Here is a 25,696-nt window from a genome sequence, read left to right as displayed (position 1 = left end):
GTTCTAGATGTTTCTTTCTTAAACTTGTTTGTGATAGTGACCAAATTTAAAATTATGTCACTTCACAACCAGTTAACACTTCTTCCTCATTCAAGCTTCCTTGTAACATTAGATTTAAACAATGCTTATCACAGTCATATTTATCCAGATTTTAGGTGTTTCTTAAAGTTCTGTGTGTCTAAATCACATTCTCAGTTCTCTACCCTACCCTCTGGGCTATTGACGGCATCAAGATTGTTCACAAAGTGTCTAGCTGAAGTTATACTTATTGCAGGCTATAGGGTATCCAAAGTTTTACATATTTAGATGCTTTGCTTATCTTTTTCAAGTGTCAGGAATCTCTCTCTCTCTCTCTCTCTCTCTCTCTCTCTCTCTTTGGTGACAAGCTGGATTCCAAGAGAAATTTCAGAAGTCTTTCTTGACACTCTCCCACAGGAATGTGTTTCTGGGATATCAACAAGACACCACAGTTCAAAGAGCTCCTCCTCTTCAACAGGAAAAATATATCCATGTATAGATCTCTCTCTAGGGTTTTCTACTCGGACATCGGTCACTGTGAGGGACGACATCAGGATTTTAAATATCTCATGGCTTCTATGATTCTTATGGTAGCCCTGGCAAGATTCCACATGAGGAAAGATACAATGGTATCTGAAGTCTCTCTGGTCCCAGCACCAGCACCCTTTGTATTTTCAGATCCTAGTGCTGGGCTTTGTCAGAAAGGAATTCACTTGGTGGAAATAATAGATACCCCTAAATGCAGAGTTTACCTTCTCCCTCCCTGTTCCAAAGCAGTTGGTCATCACAAACTCCTTGGACTTTGCTTGGGGAGCAGTTTCACAAAGAGTAAAAGTGCAAGGTATGTGGGACACCAAGGACAAATGCAACCACATAAATATAAAAGAGACATTTGCCATGATCAAGGCAATCAACTCTGAATCATCTTTGGTCCCTGGGATATATTCACATTGTTAGAGACAATGCCATAGCCATGTGGTACAGCAACAAGGAAGGGGGAACCAGGTCATACCCTCTCTGTCAACTAGCCATGTAAGGTTGAAATATAGCTTCACAGCACAGTCCCACTCTACAGGTAACAAAACACAGCAACAGTAAAAGCAATAAGCAGCAACACACCAAACAGCCAATACTTTTCTTCACTTTATTGTGTAAGATCTGGTACCTCGGCAGTTCGCCCTCAAGGATCACAATTAATGACTGCACAATGTCAGCTTTTATAGTGAATATTCAAACAATTAATTAATCAATTTTCCAATAAATACACGAAAATTTGTTTAAAGTGACCTTGTGAATAATAACAAATTTCACAAAATTACATGTTTTGAACTATATATTTTACATTAATTAATAAATAAATTAAATACAATGTTTTTATAAATCATTTATAAATCATTTATAAATTATTTCTGAACTCCATCAAATGCCCAGTTCTAAATTTAGACCAAAAGGTTTTAAAGTATTAAACTTCAAAACCATCCTTGTCTCTAGCTCTAAGAGTTTATTGGTGATGTTATCACCACTATAAATGAAGGGTCTCCCTAAAATTCCATATTTTAAACTGTCAATCTTTCCCTCATGAATTTCCAAAAAGTGCTTGGCTACAGGGCTAAGTAAATTCGAATTTCGAATATCTCTCAAGTGTTCCAAAATCCTAACTCTAACCATTCTCTTAGTTTGACCAATGTACCAAGTATTGTGACAACTACAAGTCAAGGCATATACTACCCCAATGGATTTACAATTAAAATAATGTCTAGGGGTGTGGTTGATGTCATTAATAGAACTAATGTTAATGATCCTATCACAAAGACTACAAGAATCATATCTAAATGTTCCTACATTGGCAGCCTGAGGGGCTATTTTGTTGCAACAGTTGTTGTTTAATATATCCTTTAAGTTTTTTCCTTTTTTAAAAGAAAATGTAATATGGTATGGAAACAGTTCACCTATACCTTCATCCTCACACACCAAGTACCAAAATCTTTTAACTAAAGTGACAAATTTTTCAGAGAAGGTTGTGTACTTGGTCACAAAGAATAAATCCTCCACATTTCTTTCCTTTTTTAAGGGATCAGAAATGTCAGATTCAAAATTTATGAAATGTCTATCCTTGTTCTTGTTCATAACTTTATCCATGGCATCTAACAACTGTTTTTTATCATACCCTCTTTCCACTAATCTCAAAAAAAACTTCATTTAATTCATAACCCACCTCACTCTTCATGCTTGTATGGGAATGGATTCTTTTGAATTCCCCAAAAGGTAGGGCTTTTAACAAATGAGGGGGATGCATGCTGGAAGCATGCAAAAACATGTTAACTGACGTGCTCTTTCTGAAAGGTCTGAATTCAATGACATTATTTCTTATGAACAGAGTTAGATCCAAATAATTAATTTCATTTCTACTCATTTCATAAGAAAATAAAAGATTGTGTTCATTATTATTCAGAATTTCAAAAAAGTCACAAAATTCATGCATATCCCCCTTGCAAATGAAAATTAAATCATCAATAAAACGCTTGTATAGAACTACCTTGTGCTTAAAAAATTCAGTGGGATATAAAAATCGTTTTTCAAAAGAATCCATATATATAACAGCATACGTGGGGGCAAAAGCTGCCCCCATTGCTGTTCCCTTGATTTGTAAAAAATATTCATTATTAAACATGAAATAATTATGGGTTAAGCAAAATTCTAATAATGAAATCAAAAAATTAGTCCTGGGTCCCTCACCTAATATGTTGTTAATAGCCTCTAGTCCCCACCTTTTGTCTATGTTTGTATACAGAGATTTGACGTCAATAGTCACCCAATAATAATCGGAATTCCAACTAATCCTTGAAATGACATCAATCAAATCTTGAGTATTACCAATGTGGGCACTGACTTTATTTAAATGAACTTTTAACTGGGAGTCCAAAAAAATGTTGACATTCTCCATAAAGGAGCCTATCCCTGAAACTATAGGTCTCCCAGGAGGCTCAACCAAGTCTTTGTGGATTTTGGGTAAAGCATACAATATAGGTGTGGTAGGATCTTTAATATACATCTTTTTAACATCACCCTGTGAAAAAAATCCTAGTCGCTCTCCCCTTTCTAATAAAAATAACAAACCTTCATTATAAACTTTGAGGGGATCACCTTCAAGTTTTTGATATTCATCACCATTAATGAGTAGTTTATAAACCATCCTGCAATAATTGGGTCTACTTAAAATAACCCAATTGCCCCCCTTTTTTTGAAGTTTAATACTTTAAAACCTTTTGGTCTAAATTTAGAACTGGGCATTTGATGGAGTTCAGAAATAATTTATAAATGATTTATAAATGATTTATAAAAACATTATATTTAATTTATTTATTAATTAATGTAAAATATATAGTTCAAAACATGTAATTTTGTGAAATTTGTTATTATTCACAAGGTCACTTTAAACAAATTTTCGTGTATTTATTGGAAAATTGATTAATTAATTGTTTGAATATTCACTATAAAAGCTGACATTGTGCAGTCATTAATTGTGATCCTTGAAGGCGAACTGCCGAGGTACCAGATCTTACACAATAAAGTGAAGAAAAGTATCGGCTGTTTGGTGTGTTGCCACTCTACAGGTATCCTACATTCCATCACAGTAGAATTATGTGGCAGACAAACAGTGAAGGACAAAGTCAGATGCTCACAAATAGAAACTTCCAAGATTTGAGCCATCTGTAGGGAGTTGTTCTCTATGAACAGTAAGCTGGCAAGATTCTTTTCCAAGATTCCATGCCAAAAAGCCTGGAAGAGAGATGGCTTTTCTTTTCCTTGGACAGGAGTGTTACTTTATGTTTTTCCACCATTTCCACTAATACCCAGGGTGCTTCTGAAGATTCAGAAGGAGTCCCGCAAGATCATTGTGGTGACTCCCTGCTTGCCAATGGAACCATTGTTCTCCCTTTTTTGAAAATGACCAGGGACAATTACCACAAGCTTCCTCACTGGATTTGCTCACATGAAAACAGGGGTGTTTGATAAACCTTGACATCCATCAACTTCAATTGACTGCCTGGATGATAGGATCTTAATTCCCTTTGGCTCCTATTTAATAACAATTTGCAGCAGGTAATAATGGAGGAAAGAAAGCCTGCTACTAAAAAAAATCATATATTAGCAAATGGAAAATATTTTCTAGTTGGTAACAACATAACCAGCATCATTTCAGGACTAAGTTTTCTGATTTTACAATATTTGCATGAGTTGCAATCCTATGGCCTTTCTTACTCCTCTGTCAAGGTTCATTTATCTGCCATTTCAGCATGTCTGCCCCTGGATCCCCCTCTTCTGGTGCATTCACATGTCAAAATCATTTTGAAAGGGGTTTTGCATAAGAGGACATCAAGAAAACTGGTGGCCCTCCTTGTGCTTTTGTGTTAGAGAAGCTAACACTTGCCCCATTTGAACCAGCTAACCTGTCTGACTTGAGGTTCTTAACATGCAAAACAGTTTTACTGATTGCTCTGACCTTTCCAAGAAGGGTATCTGAATTGCAAGCTCTTACTGTAACTCAACCCTACCTCATATTCCACAGGTACAGGGTTTCTTTGAGAACTAATCCTTCTTTTATGCGTAAAGTGGTATCTGAGTTTCATTTAAGCCAAACTATCCACCTCACTGTTTTCTTTCCTGAATCTAAATATGAGGCAGAAAGGATACTTTATGTCTTGGATGTCCACAGACAACTCAGGTACTGTCTTGACAGAATTAAATCTTTCAGATCAGTCATTAATTTCTTGTGAAGGTAAGAAGGAACAACCTGTGTCAAAGCAGATTATTTCTAAATGGTCATCTAATGCAGTTACATTTTGTTATAGTCACCACAACAAAACTATTCCAGACAGGGTCAAGGCCCATTCTACAAGGACCTTGGCTTCTTCTATGGCTTTTTGAAAAGGGTTATATCCTAGAAGTATTATAGAAGCAGCAACGTGGTCCTCTGTACATAATTTTACAAAGCACTATAAGCTTGATTCCTTCTCTAGGTCTAGATCAACCTTTGCTAGGAGCATTCTCCAGGGGCTCCTGGACTCTTCTCCTTCTGCCTCCCAAAGTTTTCTAAGGCTACTGCAGTAGTGATCAATATGAATATGAAGAACATAGTACCATTGTGTAAGTCAACTTATCGTGAAAGTCGCTGTTGAAAGGATCACTGCTGCAGTATCCGCTCCCTCCCTCTATCCTCCTTGTTTCTCAGTGTGCTGCTTTTGACAGGATGTCATAATTTATTTTTTTGTTTTTCCTAGCATTGTCCTTTCCGGGCACAGCCTCCTTATCTTGTTGACAGGAAGGCTCTGTAGGGCTTGGCACCCAAACCTGTCTTTCAATCAGCTCAGTTCATGCTACTTGATGATTTGGGCACATGGGTGATTTGAAGCTTTGGAAGCTGGTTGACTGTTATGTTCATGGCAGAATAAAACCCCATGTAGCTAAAGTTACTGCAGCAGTGATTTTTTTTTCTCAATTTTTTTTTTTATTTTTCAAATACATTTGAATGAATTCCATAGTATTTATACATAGCATTTTTAAATAACTATGTACACTATTTACATTAGTCTGACACTGTAACAGATCTTAATGTATACAGTTACTTTATAAGTATGTCCAATCCATTATCAGTGTCTCTGATCAATTGTTGTATAGTGTCAATCAACGATAAGACTTTTCCCCAAGGGTTGTTGATAAATAGCTTTGGATAAATTCTTAGTTCTTTAATTTTAATTTCCAATAATACTGCGGTCTTCAGTAGGCTGCAGAAGTCTTCCAAAGTTGGTATTGTGTTTGCATTCCATCTTCTTGTTATACACTTCCTTGAAATTGCAAGTATAGGCCATACTAGATACATGTTTGACCTATTCAAATGAGGACTTTTGTTCACATTTAATAATACAAGAGCTTTAGTTAAATAAAATGATTCATTAAATAAAGCTTGTAGAAAGTTATTAATACCATTCCAAAATGGCTTAATTTTAACACAATCAAAGAAAATGTGGTTACAATCTGCATTTTGTACTTGCTCATATCTGCAACATATTCCTTTTATGGAAGAACTAATTTTACTGATTCTATCTGAGGTTAAGAATGCTCTGTGCAAGCATTTCCAGTTAAAAACTTTCCAGTATTGTGTAAAGGATGTATATTTTATCGATAATAAAATATTTGTTTTAATATCTTCAGTTAACTGTATTGAGTGTCCTTTTGCTATATATTTCCAATATGAGGTTTTGGGTGTTGTTTTGTAGTTTATCAATATTTTGTAAAATTTTGAAATACTGTTTCCTATGTCAAAGTCATTATTTATGATTTCATATATGTATTTCGTAAATTTAGGTATTTCTTTAAATGAAGAATTGTTAATTAGTCTACTTAAATCTTGCGAATATGACAGAATACTCTGTAAAGTTAGCCAGTCCTGTTGTGGAATTTTGTATGTTGTTTTTATTACTTGCATATCTAAAACTTTTAGTTCTTTGATACATTGGAGCCAACAAACAAATCCTTTCTGTTCCCAGGAATTAATCATTTCTCTATATATTTTATGTGGAAAGTTCTTTGTGACTATAAATGGTGTTAAAAGATCAAACCAGATTTTTAAATCTATATTTGCATTAATAATTTTCCTAAATGAGACAATGTAATAATTAATAATATGAGTTTTAGTGGATTTAGTTATGTTATATTGCATACTAATACACAATATGTGACATGGCAAATTGTTTTTATCTGTTGTTTGAATTTTTTTTTGTAAATCAAATTAATTTATTGATATTACAGTTAGTAATTCTTTCCAATTTGCAGAGTAATTTGGACTTATCCAATCTGAGATTGTTTTAGATATTGATGCTTTTGTATATGCTTCTATATCAGGAAAGTTTAATCCTCCCTGTTTCCATGGTCTGATATGATGTATTAAAGCTATTCTGTTTCTTTTGGGAAACCATAAAAATTTTATTAGGTACGAATTTATTGAAGTATATTCCTTTCTGGTAACAGTTGTATTGTCAAGGCTATATATAGAATCTTGGGCAGTAAAACCATTTTTATTAACTGTAGTCTATCTTCAAATGTTAATATTATTTTTTACATCTTTCCACAGAGTTTTTAATTGTATTGATGAAATTATTGTAGTTTATTTGAGACTAATTCATTATTATCATTGCATAACTCAATTCCTAGATATTTTAAGGTAGATTCTTGTTTCCCTATGATGTGATCCCCCTTAGTCTGCAGTTGTTGTTTATTTATTTAAAAATAAAAATTTTGATTCTGATTTATCAAAATGGAGTCCTGAAGTCATGTGAAATTTGTCAATTAATATATTTAATTCTTCTAATGTCTCTTTTGTATTAGATAATGTTAGTAATATGTCATCAGCAAATAGCATTACTTTAGAATTATATTGTTCATAAATATCTATTCCTTTGATTTTTATTTTGTTACAAATTGAATCTGCCAATATTTCAATAGCCAGAGCAAATAGAATCAGTGACATGGGACATCCTTGTTTAGTGCCTTTTGTTATATGTATAGATTCAGAGGTAAAAGGATGTAACTTGACATACACTAAATTATTTGTATATATATTCTTTAGGAGATGAACAAAGGATGCAGGAAATTCAAACAGCATTAGGAGTTTGAATAAATAGTCCCAATTTAGGGAATCAAAGGCTTTCTCTATATCTAAGCCAATTATGAGTGTTTCTTTATTTTCTTTATTAATATAATCTATAAGAGAAATTATCCTTTTAATATTGCCATGTGTGTGTCTATGATATATAAATCCAGTTTGATCATTATTTGTTTTGGATAGTGGTATTTTCATTCTGTTAGTTAATATTGTCATAAATATCTTATAGTCATTATTTAATAATGATATAGTTCTATATGAGATACAAAGGTTTGGGGATTTGTTTTCCTTTAGAATTGGTGTGATTAAGGAATATCTCCAAGAGGGTGGTATCAAAGGTTGTAACTGAAGTTCTAATAGAGTTTTATGGAACAGGGATAGTATCTTTGAAGGAAAAAGTTTATATATTTCCATACTTATGCCAGCTATACCTGGAGCTTTATTATTTTACCCTCTTTTATTGTATCTATAATTTCTTTGTAGGATATGGGTGCTTGCAGATCTAGTTTTAATTTTTCTGTTTTTTTATATTAGAACATTTTTCATCAAGATTTAATTGATCAATATGTATATTTTCTTTTTGGAAATGTTCCATATAGTGATTTCTATAGGCATCAAGAATGTCACCTATATCCGAGACATTTTTCCCTTTCTTTTCATAGAAGATACTTTTAATGTTATTAGCTTTTGATTGTATTTTGATTCTTGTGGATAAATTATGTAGATATTTGGGAGAAGTAGCCAAGGTATTAATTTTTAGTTTTTCTAAAGCTAAACTAGTTTTATGTGTTAAAATTGTATTGTATTTATTGTTTAATACTTCTACTTTCTTTTTCATCTCCAAATTATTTAGATTTTTTTCAGCTTTTACTGACAAAAGTTTGGATTGTAGATCTAATAATTCAGAATCCCATTCTCTGATTTTTTTTATACCACATTAGGGTTTTACTGTATATGTAAGCTTTTAATGAGTCCCATATCATTATTTTATTTATCTCTGTGGTGTAATTAATATCTAAGAAGAACTGTAATTCAGATAATAACCAAGGTTTGAACTCTTTAATTTTAGTTATATATGCTGGAATTCTGGAGTTAAAGATTAATAATTTGTACCCATTTTGAAGTTTTAATATCAATGAATTGTGGTCTGAAAAGGGGCAGGGAGTGATTGAGAAATTAATGATTTTAGAGTGTAAGTCATGGGCAGCAAATATTTTATCTATTCTAGTTTGGGTACCAAATCTATGATCTTGATGGGAAAACAACAAAGATTTATCTTCTTTAAATATGAACGTATCTGCAAGATGAAATTATTCTACCCACTGGTTTAAAGCTATTGATACAGCAGATGTACGCAGCAGTCTTTTATTTGTAGTTTCAGAAATATCAGATATACAGTTAAAATTTCCTTCTAATATTAAGTTGCCTTTATAATTATTGGAAATAAAATCCAAGTGTTTTTTAACAGTTCCTGTTCCATTGCCTGGGAACCAGTATAGATTGGCTAGGGTCCATATTCTGTTATTATATTTAACTATTACTAATGCCATAAGCCATTTTTAATCTTCATACTTATAAATGATTTCTGGGTTAATCACATTTGTTTTCCATAAAACTGTTACCCATTTTGTCTTTGTCCTAAAAGTGGATTGTGCCAATATCATATATTCCTTAGGATTCCATTTGTAATTGTCATTTGTTTTGAAATTAGTCTCTTGAAGGAAGACAATTTGTGCTTTGTTCAGTTTTAAATATGTCAGTAGATTTGATCTCTTGCTAGGATTGTTTAAGCCATTGGCATTTAAAGATAATAAAGTTAAATCCATCTTAGGTTATTTAGATTATGTATTTTTTGTTTTATTGTGACTATTAAACATTTTCCTCTAATAACTATAAAGTATATGTTTGAGATTTTAAAGGAAATTATCAGTTTTATACTCTGTTTACCAATAAAGTAATGTTTTGGTCAGGCATACTAAAAAAGTTTTTGTGAAATAACAAATTTAAATTAATAAATGTTAACAAAACTAAGATCCGCACTAGCCATGGAATGAAAATCATTAATAATCTGATGCATACAGCAGTGAGTATTTGAACATCTACTGTTATGGTACGTTTGCTTGCACAACTGTACTTTCCTGTACAGCAGCCAAACAGCATTCACTTTGGATCTTTTCTAATGGCTTAAAAGAGTAAAAGAGGTCCTAAAAATAAGGCTAACATGAAATGAAAAATAAATACATAAAATTATTACTTAAAATACTAGTAGTTACATACTATTCTTTATTATGTACATGCATCTTTGTAGGCACTGTACTCTTCTCTATGTTAATCATGTACCCAGAAGCCACACAATGAGTTCAGGGTCAGAAAAGATGCTTCCTGAAACTGCATCTTGGGATGACAAGTTGTATCTCAATCAAGTATTCAGCAATGACTTACCAAAACTATGCAAAGGACTGGCTGTTGAATAAAAGAAGTAGTGATGGTTTGTTAATAGTCATTGAAAGTGATTTGTTCCTGAGCTGCCACAATGATTAGTGGAGGGATTTCTTTTCTACTGATTGGTTGATGCTTGTTCTATTGAATGTTGTTGAGTATTCTATATACATATGCTGTACTGTATATGCCAACTGACTGTTTTGTAACAAGCAAGTACATTTGTTAACAAACATTGTCTACATGTAAAAGTTTTGTGTGTATAGCTGCAGAGATAGCACTAATTTTAATTTGGAAAAATTTCACTGGTGGCATAGTATTTGTAACAAAATTTTTACTTACATAACCTTGTTTTATTGCTTACTTTGTCCAAGGATTAAAAATTATTTTCTATAAGTGCTAAGTAAGGTGCAAGAAAAGGCATACTAAAAAACTCAAACATTTAAACAATTAAAAATATAAACTATATAGTAAGATAAACTCTTTATGGGAAGAAAAGGTGCATTGGTGTCACATGATCTGATACATTCTTTGTAGGGTTACCACCTGTCCCACTTTGCGAGGGGCAGTCCCTCTTTGGATAGTTGTGTCCTGACAAAAAAATTGTAAAAATGGCAAATGCCCTGAGATTTTAGGACAAAATTATTTCCTATATTTTATGTAATAGTTGCATAAAACAGTTATTCTGTATCTAAAATACCTAAATGTTATAGGTAACAGAATAAGCAACTAAAATGCTACAAGAATAAGCTTTTATTTAGGCAAAATATTTAAGTTCTAACTTTTGTACTGACCGTGGGTATGTGTTGGCCTGTAAAATCTGATGTTTGTACCAAAATGTCCCACTTTGGCCATTTGAAAAGGTGGCAACCCTAATTCTTTGGGTTTTTGGGTTTTCCACAAAGGAAGGAAAGCCTAGACGTTTTCATAAACATATCAATATATTTTTTGATTATTCTTTTTCCAAGCAGGTATTACCCATACTATGTCTGTTACCATTTTGTACCTGATATGTTTAGCTTCATATGTGTGCTTAAAATTTCATCTGTGGTATATGCGGGAATAAATCCTAGAATTTTAAATGTCTGCTGTATGTTTGGAATAACTGATAAAAATATGTTGGTATAGAGAATGTTAGAGTGCTGTATTTGTCTTTGACTCTTTTTTTCATTTCACAAATAACTTATCTGAGCAGTATAAAACAAACAATAGTGAACATTTACATGTGAATGTGTGGACGTTTAGTGCTTAGGAATTAGTTCTGTGTTAACTGTTAGACTTCACTGGTTCTAGAAACTTGATCTTTTAACTAATACATACTTTTATGTCAATAGGATGAGAAGGCAGAAGGTTTTATCAGTCTACCAGAATTCAGGATAGACAGAGCCATTGAATGCAGGCGGAAACAGTAAGTATTACAGAAATGTGAGTTTCAGTGTACTTCTGCCAAGACGTTGGTGGTCTTTGTGATCAGTCTGATCAATGACATTGCTTTTTAAGAAGATTAGCAGCTTTAGCTTTTTTAATATTCCTGGTAAAAAAGTTGTGTACTAATAATGCAATTCTAAATTATATCTTGACATTTATCAGATGCTTTGCCTCTTTAGGCAACAGATGTGTCCTAATTAATGCAGTTTATGTTTCCTTTTCACTGTACTGTCATTTTTCATATTGTAGTTTAGACTTCTTTTTTTTCTATAATAATTGGGTAAAGGATATACGTGAAAGGATATTACTCGTAACCCAAATTAACCATTACAGAAGTTGAAATTACATAAATGTATTTATCTGCATATAATAAGCTACTGTTAACTAAACAAAAATGCCTTTATTATGAATGCTATCTTCAAAATAAGATGTTATAGAAGAATTTACTGAACTACAAGCAACACATTTAGTTTTCTGAAATTTACATTAAAATGCTATGTTAATTCTATTGATTTATTTAGATGTATCCATATTAAAGGAATATGGGGTGTATAGCTGTGAATCTACAAGATATAGAAAACCCACCTTTTCAAATGCCTATCTCTATTTTGGAAGGTGTAACCCCAACAAATAAAGAAAAGTCTGGTAAAAGGTGAAATGGTCTGACTATCCAGACTGATAATGGATGATGGGGTATTTCTTGTGGAGCTGGTCAGTCTGAAAGGCATGCTTTTAGCTTGGGACTGTCCTCCAGAATGAGTGCATTTGATACGTATGTATGTCAGTAAAGACAGACCCCTAAAGTTCAGCCCATACTTGGTGGGGTTGGGGCAGATATTCCAGACAGAAAGGTTTAGGCTTTGAACAATATTTTAGGCTATGATTCTGCCCTTTACCTGTGATGTTAATAACACTGAGTCTATTACAACAAGACATTGAAAATTACCCTTTACACTGGATTTTAAAAAAAAGTTGAATGCTGACCCTAGACTTTGATGTTTTATAAAAAGAAGAGCATTAAGAAAATTTGAGAATTTACCAAAGGGAATGAAAAAAGTGCCACCAGGAAAAGGGCATGACGAAATGTAGAAGATGTAAATATTGCAGGTACGTCTTAGACATACCAGATCAAGGGACGTAATGGCTCGACTGTTCTGAGCACTCATTAAGCTGATCATTTACAGTAACACCCCTTTTGGTAGATAACTCTGAAAATACTTGTCAGAACTGGAATGACCACAATGTTTCCTCACTAAAAGATCAAGGAACTAAATCATAAAAACTATGTAGACCATCTCAAACCCTTGTTCCCCTTCTCAGTAATCATACAGGCTATTGGGAAGTGACCCCTGCCTTGTGCTTCAAAAGACCATATTCTCTTCAACCTATTACACATTCATAAGTCTAATGGTATCATAAACACCCAGCCAAGATATCCATCTCTTTTGCAAAATAAATGAAATAAATACATGTTGGAGGACTAGGTTTTTGTCTCAGAGAATACTGCTTCTATAGAACTGTCTTCCACTCTACATAAAGAAAAGTACTTCTCTCTATCTATTTGAATGTAATTTGGATGAATAGATGCATAACAGCGAGTTCTCCCCTGGTTTAGCACTCTTTTACCTCGTGGATTGGGAAGACATGTACATGTTGCAACATATCCTTTTTTAGCCCATCTCTATGTTGTTGATATACAAAATATAAAGGCTAAAATTTACCATAGGAATGTAAGGCTAGGATTCTTAAGATCCTCACCGTTCAGTAGCCTAGTAAGTAGCTATGAACCTCTAATGTAACAGCCACCAGTTATAATAGAAGTAATTTATGTTCAGGCTATTCTGACAGTAATACAAAGGGAGCTGTTTATATAGCATTCTGCTCTTCATGTAGTGCATTTTATGTAAGAATGATGTAGACGTCATTATGCTCTAGCATTTATGAGCACACATAGGACATCAAATGTAAGAATAAAAACAATGCCCATTAAAGGTATTCGAATGAATATAAGCATTTTTAAAAAGTTTTTATAGCTTAGTTTGGAGAGAGTACTGTTAAATGTCAGGGTTGGTTTTTGGAGACAAGACTTTGGTTTTTGGAGACAAGACTGGAGTACAGGGAGGTAGTGTGGCAGCGTCATCACCCTGGTTTAAACAATCATACTTCAGTATCCAGCATTTTAAATTTAAGGTCAGCTAAGTTATAAGAGACCTTAACATATTTAAAGTAAATGGCTTAAATATGTGAAGAGTTTTAAATAAACAAACTGCTAATGTATGTACGTTTGAAGATCATACTACCCTGAATGTGCCTGATTTCATCTGATTTAGGAAGCAAAACAGAGTCCAGCCTAGTTAGTACTTATATGGTAGACCACCTGGGAATACCAGGCCTGTAAGTTTATTTTATTTATTTTTTATTTATTTATATAAATTTGTTTGCCAGGGTAGAACACTGATCAAACAATGACCAATTAGAGGCAAACCCTCATTTATATAAATGTGTGTGTGTGTGTGTGTGTGTGTGTGTGTGTGTGTGTGTGTGTGTGTGTGTGTGTGTGTGTGTGTGTGTGGAATTACTTAAATTCATTGAATACCATTTATGTCAACAGGCATAATGTTGAAACAAACTGATTGACATTATGCGCATCAACACACTACTATGCATGTGCTGAAAATTAATCTCAGTGCATGCAAAACTTAAACACAAAGAAAGCATCATTTTTTGCAGGGTGGCATGCCTCCCACACCCTCTGCTAATTATATATTCTAACTCTGAGATCTCGCAGTCCTCAGGGGAAAAAGATATAGTCCCCTACCCAGAGATTGTCAGTCTTGCATGCCTCTTGGCCATCTGTTTAGTCAACCAAAGTGCCATTTGACAAAGTTACATGGACCCATATGTATACACACAATAGACGACTGATCTGTAGTCATATGTGTGTGTGTGTGTGTGTGTGTGTGTGTGTGTGTGTGTGTGTGTGTGTGTGTGTGTGTGTGTGTGTGTGTGTGTGTGTGACTTTAGTAGGAATAGGCAATTCAGCATTACATCGATGGGATGAAAATTGACACTGTAATGTCACATTGAAAAATATCAACATCTTCTGTGCCTGCTCTGAGCCTACTCCTTAGGACATGCATCCAAAAAAACAGTGTTTTTGCAGGTGGCTAGACCCCTGCACCCTGGCATCCCCTGCTAATTAAGCACACTAACTCCAAGATTGTACAATCCCATGGGAAAAGGTCATATTTCCCTTCCCCTTGGATTTTACTTTATCACACAAATGTCAACCACAAACAGCATCAACTAAAGTGAGTCAACAATACACAAGTTGTTCTACACCATTATCAACCAAATGAATAGAATCTATATATAAGATAGATAGAGAAATAAACACTGTTTACATTTTCTAGTACTAAGTGTTGAATTGTCACTCGACATATTGTAAAACAGAATTATTTTTTAGTGTTGCATATTAATAGTTCATTTACTAAGTATGTAAATTCTGACATAGTTCTTAAAAACTGACTGGACCATAAATCTGTTCAAACACGTCTGCATTTCAATAAAAGGCATTTATGGAGGCAGCTGGTTTAACATGACATGCATTAGGTTATTCTTCTTATGTTGTCTGTGACAATGAGAATCTGTCAGCTTATTACCATATACACTTACAAAACTTTAGTGCACAAGCAAGAATGATCAGTAATTGACAAGGGAAACAGAACAATAGCAAATAATAGTTCAGTTGGCCTTGACAATTTTAGCTACAGAATCACAGGTAATCGTACACATGTTCAGTCATCAAGCTTATAACCTACAAGCCTTCAAAAAGATCAACTGGTGTAACCTCATTTTGGCATTTCAGCTTCCAATATATGGATCAAAATATTTTTTATAGAAACTGAGCAAATGGCAGTTCTGAGGATATGGAAAATCTTCCATAATCTTTGAAGGTACTACATAGTGGATTTCTGAAGTTTTTCTGTCATTAATATTTATAATTTTCTGCTAGGTTCAGCAGTCTGGTGGTAGCTACCAGTTTCACTGGAAGTGAAGTACATAGCTCTGACTATGATCCAGATGACATGGGTTTGATTAAAAGTGTAGCTCGTGGTATCTCCAGGTTTGGTTAAGGAAATGAATGGCAAGAGTTAAGCCTGCTCACCCCTGTTCTGAAGAAGCACATGGAACATTCCCAATATAATAACTTTATCAAGTTTGTCTAATAGATCGCCTCTACTTTATTTCCTTCATATCTTCAAATAACCATTTGTATATTTGCTTTCTAAATCCTAAAACAACTAGGTACTATTCATATAAAATTATATACAACCGGTTTCATAATCTTTTGCTGATTATAAATTATTTTGTACTGTGCATTTAAAATGATATTGTAAAAAGTTTTCTTTTGCTGATTGTAAATTATTTTTGTAAAATTCTTTTCCTTGAGGAGCTTTTCTCCCTGGGTCTCTGCTGAAAATGAGCCAAAAGCTCAGTCAGACTAATCCAGTTAACAAATGTAAAATAAGTAAATAAATAAATAAAATAAATTACTCTCCAGTGATAGAATTTCTGGGAAGAGTATGGATTGCATGGAGGTGCTATCTTCAATGGTGTTGGTAGTGGTGAGCTAGGATCATGTCAGACATGAAGATATTTACATTACTTGCACAGTCCATTGCATGCCATTCCTTTGGACAAATGTATCTGACATGGGCAAGGAACGTAGGGACTCAACCTGTCAAGATAGCTCTGAAAGCAACAGACACAGCTCATAGGTCTCTCAACTACTGCAAAAGACTGTCTTTGCTAGTTTTAGGGAAGCACTGGTAACCCCAACCTAGCAGAGTAAAAACCCAAGTGACTCATCATCAATCATCAACCCCCCTTTTCCATTTTCTACATTGTCCACAGGATTTAAAAGTTAGAACTCAAAGGGATCCTTGCTGCCACAGGGAAAAAAAGTTTAATTAAATTGTAGCTTGTGGCAAAAATAAGCAGTCTGGTATAACTTCCCCACTTGTACATTTCAGACGTAGTCTTCTCAGTATAACCTTATCAGACTTTACCTTATAAATCAGATGAGATGTCCTCTAAGTTAACTGTGCAATAGAAAATAATTGCATTTCCTGAAGCTTTCTAAATAATATTTTCTCAAACTTACTTACTGGGATTTTACTAGGAAGGAATCATTGTACCTTTTCAAGTCATTTGAGATGAATTTTTCAAGGACAATAATATTTTATTTATTTATTTATTTATTTTACATATGTTGACTGGGGTAGTCAAACTGAATACATGTCCGTTTTCAGCAGAGTCCAGGGGAGAAAAGCTCCAAAGAAAACAATTAAGATTGCAAGATAACAATTAAGGTTACAGATACGGTATATACAGTGGTTACATGCTTTAACAAGTTGTACAAATTCCAAAGTTTAGAGATAATATCAGGGGTAGGTCCAGTTTAAGAAACACAACTAAGCTAAATTACAGTTTTAACTCATACTAGAGTAGAGTTACTCGGGTTTGGTACATTGACATAGTCAGTTTAGTGTCAAATATTGTATGAGACTTACCTTAAATTGACTTAGGATGGTAAGTAAAGTAATATCAGCTGGCAGTGAGTTCCAGGATCTACCTGCAGAGTTGGCAAAGAGAGAGTCACCGGCTGAGTTATTAATTTTGATAGATTGAACTAGTAGTCTGTTAGAAGATCGAAGAGGCCTGGGATTGTTATAGGGGGTGATAATGTTTTTAAGTGCAGGAGTATTGTCTGGATTGTAAAGGATTTTATAAGCCATAATCAGTTAGGGCTGTCGTCAATAAAACATCAGATAATTCTGGTGCTGTCATACAGTGATCTCACTGGACTGACTAAACATGTCTTTATAGGTAGGTGTCCTTCAGAATATGCTTTTCTGACTTTCGTAGTTGTGCCTACCACTATCCATAGATACTTAGTGACATTGATGTTATCTTTTTATGACTTGACCAATAATTTTGTAATCATAATATACATAATTTTTGTCAAATCTCATAATGCTGCAGTTAGTGATATTACATGTGAGATTTTTAGTGCTGCATTATGTATGTGTTGTTTTAGCTTGCCTTGAAGAATTTTAGCAACTTTCATTGAAATAACTGTTATCCAGTTCACTGTATTGTATTCAATAATGTGATTACTAACTTGCAAGGAAGAAAATGTGTATGTATACAATAAATTCAGTATGCTTATGAAATCTGTACCATATGTTTAATTGTCACTAATTCAAACAAAAAAATTAAGCTATTGGTTATTTTTTAATAATGGTTATTAAAATAATCCATCAAGACTGTGAAATGAAGTTTGGTTTCATGGTGATCTACAGTAAATTATGATGAAATGACTAAATATTTAAAAAAATCTTTTGATAAATACAAGTTCTTTTTCAGGAAAGAATTGTCCATGTAAACCCTGTACAGTAAATCCAAAACAAATGTATATATAAAGTAAAGTCACAGTAGTAAAATACTGCAAGCATAAATGCATGCGTATTATGTATTTTATCCATCCCTTCTCCTCAGTTTGAATAACTGAAGATAGCAGGACACTGCCAAGACAAATTAGTTAAAAACACCTTTTATTCCTTAAAAGTTAGCGCTTTCGGGATAACCCTTCTTCAGACAAGATAAAAACTGTGCATACAGCCATATTTAAAATACAATCCACCCAATCATTTACTCACAAAAACCCGCCTATTTTCTAGCACGGGTTTGATAGGTAATACATCATTAAGGCCTGGGGGTCTATGTGCTCTTAAATCAACAATCCACTTGGACTCTGCCAAAGCTGTTCTATGCTGGATATCACCCCCCCTATCATTAACTTTCATGTTCATTATGCATCTAAATTTAAAAGTGTGTGTGGGATGTTCTTTTATGTGCCTATATAGTGCATTACTTAAATCACAGGTTCTGATGCTGCTAAGGTGTTGCAAGATTCTGATTTTAAACATGTTATTAGTCATGCCTATATAGAAACACGCACATTCCTCACAATTGGCCATGTATACCACATGTTGCGTCCTGCAGGTCGCCCTCCCCTTAAAATTAAAAACTTTGGCTATATCTGGATGTTTAAAATCTATATCACTGTTAATGTACATACATGTGGAAATTGCAAGGCATGGCCAATTGTGAGGAATGTGCGTGTTTCTATATAGGCATGACTAATAACATGTTTAAAATCAGAATCTTGCAACACCTTAGCAGCATCAGAACCTGTGATTTAAGTAATGCACTATATAGGCACATAAAAGAACATCCTACACACACTTTTAAATTTAGATGCATAGTGAACATGAAAGTTAATGATAGGGGGGGGTGATATCCAGCATAGAACAGCTTTGGCAGAGTCCAAGTGGATTGTTGATTTAAGAGCACATAGACCCCCAGGCCTTAATGATGTATTACCTATCAAACCCGTGCTAGAAAATAGGCGGGTTTTTGTGAGTAAATGATTGGGTGGATTGTATTTTAAATATGGCTGTATGCACAGTTTTTATCTTGTCTGAAGAAGGGTTATCCTGAAAGCGCTAACTTTTAAGGAATAAAAGGTGTTTTTAACTAATTTGTCTTGGCAGTGTCCTGCTATCTTCTTTTCGTTTTGGACTTATTCTTTTGGTACAACAGGACTTCAGCATAGCGTTTAATCTTGTTTGTTTTTCAGTTTGAATAACTGACACCATTTCTAAACACAGCTAATTAAAAAAATGAAAAAATATGTCTGTTTGTACACATTTCAATTAGCTGAACCTTCTAGCATCTATCTTGAAAGCATAGCCCATGAAATCCATCAAAAGACAATGTCTTGCAAGAGATTCCTTTTGGTAAATACTTTCCTGGACTACAAGCTGTAAATTACAGGAGAGATTTATAACATATGTTGTTCTAGACCCTAAGGGCAAAAAAAAATCTCCCAGTTAATGATCTACTTCAACCTAGCCTCCTAATTCCTTAGATACCACAATGACATTAAACAAAAATATAAAAAGACCAATTAAAAGGTATGGAAAAAAACAGGCTCTGTCTCTTCCCATCCATGTTCACTTTCAGGTTACAAAACCCTAAATGAACTTCTATAAACAGAAACAAATGTACACTATAGACAGCATTAAAAAAAAAAACATCCCAGCAACTCAAGAAAGAATCTCTGAAGATGCAATAAATAAATTAATAAAAACTAGCAGCAGATCTCAAGTAAATTAAACCTAAGACCCCATCTGATGGGATATATTCATAAAACATTTTAGTTATTTAGACAGAGTTACCCATCAGAAAAAGTCAAAAGCTAGAGAGTGGAACTTGCTGGGTGGGGGTGGAGCTTGAGAGAATGAAGTGAGATATGTCTTCAAGGGGTTCTGTACAATGTAAGTTTTATCATCCATAATTGCCCTGCTTAAGTATTTATTAGTGCTGGTACCCTCCCTTGCTGCTAAGTATTTATTTGTGCCTCCTGCTCATTTCAAAATTCACCTGTAACAATTCATTTAAGTTTGTTGTCTTCTCATCATAGTGGAAGGTGTTAGCAATAATGGACAGCAAGGAGCTGTGTGCACCAATCATATAGACAGTAAATCTGATAATCCACTAGTTTCTAAACTCCTAAAAGAAATTGCTGCTTTATGAAAGTACTCAAGCTTGCACCAGCAGGCATTGGAAAGCTACACAAGGAAAATCTTGTGACTGAGTTTTCCATTAGCTCAGAATATATGGCTGCAACAACATTCTGTAACTAAAGAAAAGTAAACTTTGTGAAAAATGAAAAGACCTTGAAAACTGTCTGTGGTGAAACAATTTACATTTAGGTGAGCTCCTGGAAGACAGAAATCCACCAAGTTTGTCTCAGTACCTGACAAACTATTTAACCTTGGCTTTCAACCTGGATCATGTCTTCTAGAACTTCTAGAAAGGACACATGGATCACACAGACCATCAAATCATGGAGGCAGTCCACCTAGAGCTATAAATAGTTCAGCCTCTAGATTATACAGATAAAGACAGGATTCTAAATTCTGTGAGGTCTTTTTTGATGGCTTATGCTCTGTTGCATCTCTACCAGGATTATGCTCTAAGAGAGCTAAGGCAGTGGAAGGAATTCTCCTATGTGGTATCTTTATGTTATAAGAATAAGTTGCCCACAAGTTTAGGTACCTAGCTAACCTTGCCATTATGTCTCAGTACACATGGCATGTCTTTAAATCATCAGAAGTGTTGGACTTTTTATAAAAAAGTCCAAAACTACAAACCTATTACTTAGACTTAACCACCATTTTTAATGAACTTGGTGTTTTCTTTTTCAAAAGACAAATTCTTCCCAGTAGAGGAATTGGCTTTATTTTTCTCCACTGACTTAATTTTAGAGAGAGCCAGTGCCTGATGACTGTAGAGGATATAACACAAACTTCTAAACATTACTCTGGGGCAGTTATACTGTACAACCAGTAGCCTTTCTTTCCAGTATTATTTATCATAGATTCATTCAGTGACAGGTTTCCTGATTGTCAAATACATATATTTACAAATACATATAAGAGGGAGATTTAATATTAGCATTTAAAGGATTATGGACAAATTTAGTTTTGAATGTATAGCCTTAAATAGGTTGTAGCATGGAGTCAGTGTGTACATGGAGGAGTATATTATTTCAGGCTAAGAAACTTTAGCACCAAGAAAAAATAAATGTAACTTAGTGTTAAAGCAATCCAGGAATGGAACTATTTGTCTAATGCGATCCAATATATTCCAACCATTGAGAAGTTTAAACTACTACTGTATAATTTTAGAGGAAATATGGTTTATAGTATTCTATAGGACAGAAAATGTAAAACCTCACTGACGTCTTCTTATTCTGACAGATAATTAATTATGCTATACTATGTTATGATATGATGAACTTGACTAAGAGATATAATGAAAGAAGCTGTCATAACACACCCTTCTGTAAATTACTCATAAGACATTTATTCTGTAGTATTAGAAAATGCAATTTTTTCAGTTGGGAAATAAATATTATCAAATAAAAAAAACAGTGGTTGAAACTGATTGTATATTATATACCATAGACTACTGCAGATTGTAGAAGAACACTTTATGTGTATCCTTCCACTTATGAAAATATATACGCTCTGTAACTTCAAAAAATCATTGACTAATCACAAAACTCAGACTACCACAAATTACTATCAGAGACTACCACAAATTACTTTCAGAGCATTCTGAAATTTTACACATACACACACACACACACACACACACACACATATATATATATATATATATATATATATATATATATATATATCGTTAGCATCCATAAGAGTGAAAGCTCATATGAGTAAATAGTTTTTATGGTTCATTTTTATAATGAAAACTCAGAAGAGCGAAGGTTCATTTTTAGTTGTATTTCAACCTGGTGACTGCTTTCTGTGTGAAACTGCATTATAGTGGGTCTGGATATTTGCCCCCCATGCAAAAATATTCTTGTTTTTCTTATTATTTATCATTTTAGATTCAATCTAAATTGATCACTCCTTGTTTTGTTCAGTCTTTGCAATGTTCACTATATGATGTGATTATCACATTAGATAGAGAGAGAGAGAGATAGATCACTAATCCGTATAGTGTGTTCCTGTTTAAAACTGTATGCCACAGATTACTGAGAAATACCGGAAAGGTACTATTGTTGTAGAAAACTAACGTCATCCTTTCTATTTTTTAAATCTTTATTTAAATATATATTTGACTATTCATTATTCATACAGCTGCTTGAGATATTCGGTAAATTTAGATGATATTAACACAGCCTTCTAAAAAGTTCTGGGAGAACACTTATTCTATAACCTCACAAACCTTCTGTTCACTCTAGTCTAGGAATATATATTTAATTTTGTCAATCATTTTGGGACAGTTTTGTATATTCATTTGCTTAACTGTTACATTAAGTGCAGTGTTTCCTGTTTGTGGAAAGGCATCACTAATGTGACAAGTAACATTGAAAAGGAAACCATTTACTCATTTAAAAGAGTGAGGCAAAAGAAGGAAAAATAAAATTACTCTTTTTCTGGGTTTTTGCCCCTCCAGAGGTTATGAATTTTTTGTGTTTGTCCAGGTATGTGCAAGTATTTATCCCAATAGCAGACAACAGACACAGGGTATGATAAATGTACATATATAGATATCTTGTGAGTACCTTCACTTTCTGTGTCCTCAGAAATTCGTCTGGCTCTTAATGCCTTATCACAAATTTGTCTATGTTGTTGAGGCATCATCAAATCTTCTAAATTCACTAAACATGTCACATTTCGTAAAATGGCATCTAAAACATAAGTAAAAATTGATACACTACACAAGCAAAGCAAAGGGATTAAAACAATCTCAAAACACACTATCCCACATAAAATAATTTCCACACCACAATCTGTACGTATAGGATGAAACTATACCAAGCTATTGAAAAATTAAAATATAGACTGTACTTCTTATTCATCTCAATATAAAAAAGTAACTTCACACACCCCTCATATGAAATATACACATATTCTCAAAAAAAACACTGCCCACATTGATATTCCCCACCAAAAATAAAATATATTAAGTTTTTAAATGAAAAATATTAAAAGGCTAAAATATTAAATAAAATGCTGATCACAAATAGCTACTTAGAAAATAGTATCAGTGATTGTACCTGTGTAAGCTAACTAAAAATTACAGTAATTAAAATATAACTAAATTAGTAAAGCAAGAACTATATGGTTAAGGAGTTTACCTCAGAGACACAAGGTTCAGGGTTTGATTCTCACCTTTCGGGTTGGGAGTTGGCATAAAGGTTAAGATGTTTACCTTACAGGCATACCTTTTAATCTCTTAGTACTAGAAATCTGGACAAACTCCTACAAAATGAGGGGAAAAGACCCAAAAATAGGGACAGAGTTTACATATTGCTCTAATACAATTAAAAAGTTGCTAGAATAACAGGCATTCTAACTACATATTTCAGAAATGACTTGAAGCAGCTCTCAACATTTGAAATGGTTACCAGTTTTGCCACATACTAGTAAAGAAGATATTTCCTTTATCACACATACATATATACATACACGCACACACACATCTCTCTCTCTCTCTCTTTATATATATATATATATATATATATATATATATATATATTTAAGATTTAATAGATCATGAGAAATTCTGATCTGTGGAATTCTTCAGTGAAGTATTACTGAAATCATATGTTCCACAAGAGTAAAAACTTGTTTCATAACAGTGTTATCACTTGCTTTGAGCAGCAGTTTGTTTTATCTTTGTTAACTAGGTAGGTCGGTTGATCTGTGGAACCACTTTCAGCTCAAACTGGTCACTGAGGCAAGTACATATGCATACTTCAGATCCATGGATAGATAGATTAATAGATAGATTAATAGATAGATAGATAGATAGATAGATAGATAGATAGATAGATAGATAGATAGATAGATAGATGGGTGGTGGCTCAGTAGTTTGATATCTAAAAGTGCTGTACATATGCTATTACTAAAAATGACATTTGATGATACTATATAAAGTCTGTATAGTGCAGCAATGAAAATCATCTGGAGAAGTACTGTTAAAAGGAGGACTGGAAGCAATCAGTATCAGAGGGGTATGCCTCTCATAGCGAGGGACTTTGAAACCATTCTGAACCCTCTTTTTCCCATTTTTGACTGAGGTCAGGGTAACATGTCAGCTGTTGTCAATTCTCTCTATTAATAGCCATTATCCTACATTCTTTGGCAGTCATTCCAACTGTCCTCAAGTCTTCTCTCAAAGTTTCCATCCATCTTATAGCTGGATGTCCTCTTCTCTTGACTTCCTGTCTCTCCTAAATCAGCTTTATCAAACTGTATTTTGCTTTCCTGCAAATATCAAATGATTTCTTTGGGTATCGTTAAAACCAGAAGTGAGTAGTAAAAGTAAAATGATAGATATTTTAGCAGTTAATGTATTGAAAAGGATACTTCCAAGTAACTGATGTATATAGATTCAGAATGAGCCTAAGAGAACTGATGACCTGGTTGTACTAAAAGAAAGGTTACTAGCTAATGAAGCACTGTTTGAAATTGAGAACCCTAAACCTACAATTAAGAATGTACAGATGTCTGTGAATTTGCTAAAAAGCTATCAGTAACTGCAGCAGTATATTTTAAATGTGGGAAAAAGGGGCACCTCATAATAGGAATGCTATTACTGAAGTCTCAGTCAGTCATATAAACATGGAGCACTTAGGTCCATTGATAAAATCTCGTAATGGCAACCATAGCATTCTAGTTATTATTGATTATGCCACTATGTTGCTTGAAGCAGTACCCTTGTGAAAAGCCAATGCTAAGTGATTATTCACAGAACTGGTGTTACTTTTCTTCGGTGTAGGGATTCCACAAGAATAGACAAGGGAATCCCATTTATTCCCAGGGTAATGCACCAACTTGCCAGTATTTTAAATTAAAATGGTTAAAAACATCAGTGTGCCACCCTCAAGCTGATGAGTTAATGGAGTGATTTATTACAACTCTGAAGTCCATGCTAAAGAAGGCCAAAATCAAGATGATAAGAACTAGGATCAGGTACTTTTCTACCACCTTTTTGTTGTAAGAGAGGTGCGGTGCCCCAAGCTTCAACCACACTTACTCCATTTGAGTTATTGTGAAGTAGATATCCTTTGCTGAGCATAACAAGGCAGACGAGGGGGAAGAAAACTCCATTCAGAAGCTTGATGGTACACTTCACAAACTTGCAGTGTAGGTTAAACATTGTTACGCAAGTAGTTAAAGAACACATGCAAAGAGCACAAGAGATGCAGAAGATGATATATATTAAGCATTTACTGAGTTTAAAGTAAGGGCCAAAGTATTAGTATTACTTCCCTCTGCTGAAAATAATATTTAGCTAGATGGCAAGGGCCCACAGAGGTGGTAGTAAAATGAGTGAAGAGATCTGAAATATAAAAATGAAAAGAATTACAAATCTAAGCCATAAATATGTGAAAACCTTAGAGCAAGCAAGAAAGCTTCTTAGTCAGCGTAGGAGCCGACACTGATACTAATAATATGATATTAGGGGATTCTA

General features: G+C 33.8%; 1 protein-coding gene across 1 annotated transcript in view; it reads left to right on the top strand.

Annotated features, from left to right (window-relative positions):
* Positions 1 to 25,696, top strand: part of LOC122789835 (connector enhancer of kinase suppressor of ras 2-like) — a 340,361-nt gene that overhangs the window by 88,489 nt on the left and 226,176 nt on the right. Inside the window, exon 3 of the mRNA XM_044057273.1 lies at positions 11,455 to 11,528. Within this exon, the coding sequence (XP_043913208.1) occupies positions 11,455 to 11,528 (74 nt within the window). The remainder of the gene's footprint in view (positions 1 to 11,454; positions 11,529 to 25,696) is intronic.

Source organism: Protopterus annectens, chromosome 15.part0 (assembly GCF_019279795.1).
Source record: "Protopterus annectens isolate FY-2018-M chromosome 15.part0, PAN1.0, whole genome shotgun sequence".
Taxonomy (NCBI): domain Eukaryota; kingdom Metazoa; phylum Chordata; order Ceratodontiformes; family Protopteridae; genus Protopterus; species Protopterus annectens.
The sequence above is the reverse complement of the archived record's forward strand: the minus strand, read 5'-3'. Positions and strand labels throughout refer to the sequence as shown.